At 41.4% G+C, this 6,887-nt stretch overlaps 1 protein-coding gene across 1 annotated transcript; it reads left to right on the forward strand.

Moving 5' to 3' along the window:
• Window positions 1-63: 63 nt before the first annotated feature.
• zgc:77486 (AN1-type zinc finger protein 5) lies at window positions 64-4,296 on the forward strand. The gene is made up of 6 exons (XM_032524848.1): window positions 64-217; window positions 1,352-1,551; window positions 1,931-2,042; window positions 2,663-2,790; window positions 3,077-3,178; window positions 4,121-4,296. Exons 2-6 carry the CDS (start codon window positions 1,392-1,394, stop codon window positions 4,267-4,269), a joined length of 651 nt encoding a protein of 216 aa, XP_032380739.1. The 5' UTR covers window positions 64-217; window positions 1,352-1,391; the 3' UTR covers window positions 4,270-4,296.
• The last annotated feature ends 2,591 nt before the right edge of the window (window positions 4,297-6,887 follow it).

Raw genomic sequence — 6,887 nt, forward strand, 5'->3', positions numbered from 1 at the left:
TTTTTATTATTTTTGAGTGTTTTTGGTGGGGTGCTGGACTTTGCTATGTTGGCCTCACTGACTGAAGGCTGAATCGATGCTGAGCATGACGTCATGGTCGTTGTTTCGAATGTCGGGAGGTAGCGCTGGGTAGGAGGCCGCGAGCTCTGCTGGGGACACAACTTATACAAATCTGAAACCCAAGGTCGTCGACAGCCCTCGGTACCTTGTATTTCAGGTACTTTCATCATCCTTCACCGCAATGAGAGACTCTCGCTGTGCGGAACCGATTTTAAACCAGCTGGGACACTGTCGGCAAGCGCACTGTTTTTGGGCTGGCTGGTTATGCTAGCAGGTCAGCTAACGCTAGCCTGCTAACACTCGCGTTTATTCGATTTAAAACACACTATTTGTTTACGGTCTGTCGCTAAGGACGCTGTACTTTTTATTCTTTATTTGAGTTTCATCCTGATGGTAGGCTACCAAGCGAGTTTTATCCGGCTCTTTGTGTTGGTATTCACGTCCAGCGAGGCTGTTTGCTAATGTTACAGTGTTTGCTTTGAGCCATGCAAGCATAGATAGGACGCCAATTGTTTTCTGCTGCGGACAAACTCAAACTGGGGTCAGCATTAAGTTGTTTAGCTTGACTAAGCAACGTAGCGTTAACATTTGCCCGGTCGTCGCTTGATTTAAGGGTTTCGTCAAAGTTCTCGGGGTGGTTTTGTGTATACATGTCTTCAGCTTTTGTTTCTTTTTTGGTAACTTTGTCTTGATCAAACACATCTTGCTGTGCGGCGGAAGAAAGCAAAAAAACTGACGTTAGCAGAGCTAGCTTGTGTTTTCGCAGACTGTAACTTGCCTTTTTCAGTGGAACAGAGCACGTCTCTTTGTACCTTTTTGTTTTCATTGATGTGCACAATGCCATAGCGTGCTACTTTCAAAACTCCTGGCGCATTGCCCTACCGTGTTGCAGGAGGAGCATTACATTATTAAGTGATCGTTTTTATTTTGTGTTTATTTGCTGTAGTGTTTTATCATTAATGTCAGATTATTTATTTTTTGTCTTTCATATTAATTTAGAAACCTTGACCAAATTCTCAGTTAAATGTGATAAGTCTTTTAAGACCTTTTGGTGTTGGACTTAATTTTGATTTGAAGGTATGAAAGTAAGGTTTGTTAAACCTTAATTACAAGCGGTAATGAATGGGTCATAACCCCTTAGCTCCCTAAGTTACTCATTTTTTTCTTCAACTCCACTCTCATGCTCAATGCCAGTCTCCAAACTCTTTTAGCTCAAAAAAAATATGAATAACCATGTAATCAAACAGGGACTGCTAATCATTTTGACTAACTTCTGCAACCCCATTTTCAGGAATATCCTCTCCCATCCCCCTTGCCCCCTCTGTCAGAGCATGGCTCAGGAGACCAATCAGACGCAGGTGCCAATGCTTTGCACTATGGGATGTGGTTTCTATGGTAACCCCCGCACCAATGGCATGTGCTCGGTCTGCTACAAGGAACACCTGCAGAGACAACAGGGAGGGGGGCGATCCAGCCCGCCAGGAGAGAAAGGTAGGAAGATGGGAGAGACATGACCTATAAAACACAAGGAGGGGTGTTAGATTTGGGTCTCCTAGGTGGGAAAGACAGGACCTTGGAACACGAGGTCAGTCAAAAACTGGACAGTCATGAGAGGCACTTGGAATTTGCTAAAAGGGGTTGGAGAACCGAGGTAGCAGTCGCTGCTTACACTGTGGCATCAGCGAAGCAAGAGAGTGACATCTCCCATCTGTTGTTTCACATGACCTCAAAGCACATCTGATCATGTTAGACAAACACGGGCAATGAATGGCTTTTACTAAGATACTTGGAAACAAATGGAAAGTCGTCCAGGGCCAAAACAACAGGTTCTGTGTTGTTGGTGCTATCACACTGTTCTGTCCCCACCCAGCTGCTACATCACCGGCAGGATCAGCGGATTCAGCTGTTGTGACTGTGGAGAGCACAACCTCAGAGCCCAGCACAGAGGTGGCAGGAACCCCACCTGAGGAGCAAACAAGCAGGTACGTTGACTGACAGATGGATGGACTCCTCAAATTATAAATAACAGTAAATATGGGTGGTCATTTTGATCTCATACATTAAGTCAAATTATAGACACAATATCATGTGTTCACTGTGAAGTCTTTTTTTTTAATGATTATTTCATTTTTTTAGAAGCTCATCAGAAAGGTTTAGTAATACATGAAAATGATTGGAAAACCTTGCCCTCTTAACATGGTGTTCGTCATTCTGTTGGACTTTTGGTTATATTTGTTAAAATGCTTGTTTATTTTACTAAATAATGAATAGATCAGTTCGTCACAAGCACATTGTGTGATGTGTGGTCATCCCTTCAATTAATACAAGCACAACAGCTTGCCTCTGCAGAAATCAGAGATGGTAAGCTACTAGCCATTTATGTATGTTCACATTTTTACTGTTCAATATACAATCTTTTGGGATTATTTTACAATCCCCTGGCCACTCAAACCATTTTAACTTCACCTGATAACTCTGAGCTTTCTGGTAAGAGTTCTTTGCCAGTCAATACAAAACGTTCAGTCCGTTGTAATGTAATTTCAGAAGAATGTAATCAATCAATTGTCCGAAATCTTTTTATGAGTTGTTGTTGTGCTGTCAGTCCCAGCTCTCCCAGCCCAGTAACCCAACAGATGACAGCTATGAGCATCTCCCAGGATTCGGGAGCTGTAGACTCTGATCGAGCGGAGGCTGAGGAGGGAGAAGAGGAGGGTACTAGCAGCAGCTCAGGTGAACATCACAGAAATCAGGAGCACCTGTGTGGAGGGTTATAGGGTGCTCGTTTAGTTGCCTGAATTTCCTTCCAAAAGAGAAATGAAAAATAAACAATGCGATTGCTAAAATTTAGACTGACTCAAAGCGGTAACCCGTTTTTTATATGACATTGTATTTATTGATAGTTTTTAACCATACAGTACCAGTAGAACAGATCGGCTTTGTTTAATGACAATAAGATAAAAACATAGATGTTTTTGCCGATTGTACTTTTTGGTGGATTTTTTCCCACTCAACCGAGACAGTAGGGAAGCACAGGCTTTGTCTGATAATGACCAAACTCCAGATAAAAACAAGAAAAAGAACCGCTGCTTTTCTTGCCGGAAGAAAGTAGGCCTCACTGGTAAGGAAGAGAAGAATTTTGCACACATTCAAACTGAGTAGACATGTTTAAATCTTCATGAGTCATGAACCTTGTCAGTAAGCTGTCAGTGAGATGACACCGTTTGTGAACTCAGTCCCTTGAACCTCTCCAAGACAATGTGCTTTTTTTAGGGGGGCTTTATCAAGAGTCTGGCTACTGAGAAAGAAGAGTCATCTTACTTCTGATTTTGATGCTCCTGATTAAAAGCTTCCTGCCTTTCAGTGTCTGACAAACACAATAGATAACAGTTGGAGTTTTTTGGACTCCAGCATTGTAATTTAGTCTTGTTGCTTCTACCTAAACAGCATCTCTAAAATTTACTAAAAAGTATGTAATTCCCTAACAAGATTCCCTCTCCATGTCAATCTTAGTGTAATGTTTTTTTCTCCACAACCCAACACTTGGTACAGAGAGCAACATACTGCAAGTTAGTGGTGCATTTCACAGTCCAAGGCATTTCACAGTGTACTGCTGGCCTCCACCGTTTTATCTTAATGTTTTTCCTCAATGGGCTTCAGTCGCCATTTTGTCTGCTGAGTAGTGAATTTGTATTCCATGCATGATTCCTGAACAAAAATAATTTAAAAATGTGCCTGATATAGTATTACCCTCAAGGTAAAGTCAAATTCTGAGCCGAGTTGCTGACCTTTAATTATGTCCTGTTTTACTCTGTTTAAGGGGCATTGTGTACACTATTTTAAATACTATCCAATAGTCCCAGTGTAAAAGCAGTTAATGATCAAATATACTCTGGTGTTGATCACCTGATATGACCCTTTCAACCCGTAGAGGTCAGTGCAGCAATACTTCATATTCCTTGTCTTGCTTACAAGAATTTGTTTGCAAACTCTTTAACTGTGCAGTGATGTCTATAATAAAGCTTACAGGTTGAATGACCATGTTTGCTTCTCTTTGTTGAAGGTTTTGACTGTCGCTGCGGGAACCTGTTCTGTGCCATTCACCGTTATTCTGACAAACACGACTGTCCCTATGATTACCGGAGTGCAGCTGCTGCCCGTATACGCAAGGAGAACCCCATCGTGGTGGCTGAGAAAATTCAGAAGTTGTGAGGACTGAGTGCAACAACAACAAATAAGTCTCTGACTTTATGAATTTGAACAATGGCAACTTGGATGAAAACACCTGATATCATGGCTTCATTTGTTCATGGTAGACTAAGACGGGCGGGGCGGGGTGGTGAGCAGCCAATGTCCAGACGCTTCCCTTACTAGCATCTCCCTCGCTCTCCACTAGTGAATGCGGCTGAACGCGTGTGTGGTGTGTGTGTGTGGTGTGCGTGTACGTGTGTGTGCGTGCACATTATGCTTGGTGTGTGTACGTGCACATTATGCTTGGCGTGTACGTCTGTGTACGTGCACATTATGCTTGAGGGTCAGGGAGAGAGCCATAGGGGCCTGGTTGACTGTGGCTGTGGGAAGGGAAGACATTTGATTTTACCTCTTTTTGTTTGGGGGATCGTGTGGTTTTTTTTTTTTTTTTTTTTTTTATATATATACAATCCCTGTAAGGCCATTGAAATGAGACAGGTAAGCTTTTGAGGAATGTGTCGCTGCCTAGTTAATGACACAAGGGTCAATTAAGAAGGTCTAACAAGTTTTAAAAAGAAAAAAAAGAAAGAAAAACAATAACCTGACTGGGAGATTTAATGTATCAGCGAGACCTTTTAAGGGCTTTTGGAAAATAATTTTTTTGTTTTTCTCCCCGACTGAAAATGATGTCAACTTCTTGTCAAATTGGCAGATTGTTTTTCCCCTTCCCACCTCCTCTTACCTTTTCTCTATTGGTCAACATATGTTGAACTCCCAAGTCTCAGCATTTTCCAGAAACGTTTCTCTTTGATATATTGACTTATCATACTGATATTGGGTGCATGAACAGTTATTGGACGGGAAAGGTAGGGGAGGGCAAGGGGAGGGGAAACTGAGAACCTTGACTTAACCGAGTGATTGAATTCTGTTTTGTTTTCTTTTTTTTCTGTTTTAATGAGCGTATGACATCAGAAGATCTATATTAATATATTGTAGTTAGCTTGAATTGTGTGATTGCATTCTATTTATTTTTTATCGTTTGGTTGGTCTGTGCTGGAGGATTGGCAGCATGTGTCAGCAAATCATTAAGGTTTGCACTTAACCTTTTCGATTATATTTAAGTAATTCCATCTTGATTATATAACCATCGAATAAAAGATACACAAGCTCTGACATGATAGAGTAGAGTCCAGTTAAGCTGCCGTTGCAGTTACAATCGTGCAGTGAAATGGCCATAGTTTTGGATTTCGGAAACAAAGCACAACAACGTGTCAACTGCAGAGCACAAAATAGTGCGCCACACCAACTCAGTTTTGTTCAGCATCTGGGTCATTTGCAGTTTATATTTGATCTGTATAGCAGGCTTGCTGAACAAATTGCCTGATTGATGAGACGTTCTGTTTTAGTAAGGCGGTGTGTTCTCCTTTTAATGCCCTTTTCTGTTCTATGGAGTCAGAGTGAAGCTCCCTGTTTCTCTAACCACCAGCAGACCACTGACACATGCTGAATGAAAACTGACCTGGGTTGCAGTGACTCTACACATTGACACACCTTATGCTCTGCTGAAGTAAGGGTTGTCACAATGCTACGGACTTGCGTGCTGTGCTTTTTACAATGTGCTCCAATACAGACGAGTCCTTGCTACGGAGATCGCCTCTAGCTAGCTTCTTCTAGGAAGATCAAGCATACCTGCATGTGTGCAGTCAAACAAATAAGTTGCTGTTTGGTAACTGGCTGCACAGTTTGAAATGAAGCTGGAATGTTCAAAAAAGCCGCACAGCAGTAGCACAATGCATGGCTAGAACCCTAAGGTTCAAGTTAACAGGACTCTACTTTTTTTACTTTTCTTCCAAATGTAAATACCATATGGCTCCTATTCATATAGTATAATCTTAATGTAGTTTTTTTGCCAAGTAATAAAGGTGGGGGACTAAGGCAGAGAATAGTACTATGTGTATAAAAGTGCTTTTCATAATTATCCCAAAAAATGAATGTGCCACAGATGGCACTGTTCCCCCCCCCCCATCTTTTTAGTTACAAGTTATTAACCACATCATCTGCCCATGTAATGTCCAAAGTATGTTTAGTAGTTGGCTCTACCATGAGTATCTCCTACACGCCATGTGGCTTCTATTCTACGATATTAGTCAGATTAATTGCGGAATTACACAGTATCCCAGTCCATGCTTTTATCCTGTTACTGAAGTCTATTCATAGCTTAGCGCAAGTTAAAAAGGCCTCTTCTGAGGAGCAGAGGGGCATTTGAGGTTTCATCTTTTGATTATCAAAAGCTTTCCTTGTAAATGTTGCTTAACCTTGATCATATATTTATGAAAGAGCTGTAGAAAAGTTGCAAGGAATTTGTGAAGTGTGTATTTTTAAAATAAGCCAATGCAGAATGTATTGGACATGAATGACTTTTTCCTTGTACACACAGAATATTACGTTGGACCTGGTTGTGTTTAGTTCTGGCTCCTTTTATTGGAAAATTGGCCTTCATCATAATTTCTCTTCTAATGTGGGTGATGGACGTGTAAATAGCTTTGTGACTAGGCGTGCCAACACCGAGAGTATTTACCCAGGATAAGTTGGGCATCTCAAGCCCCTGACTGTGATTTAATTACCACTGGTGGAAACTT

Source organism: Etheostoma spectabile, chromosome 9, assembly GCF_008692095.1.
Source record: "Etheostoma spectabile isolate EspeVRDwgs_2016 chromosome 9, UIUC_Espe_1.0, whole genome shotgun sequence".
Lineage (NCBI taxonomy): Eukaryota > Metazoa > Chordata > Actinopteri > Perciformes > Percidae > Etheostoma > Etheostoma spectabile.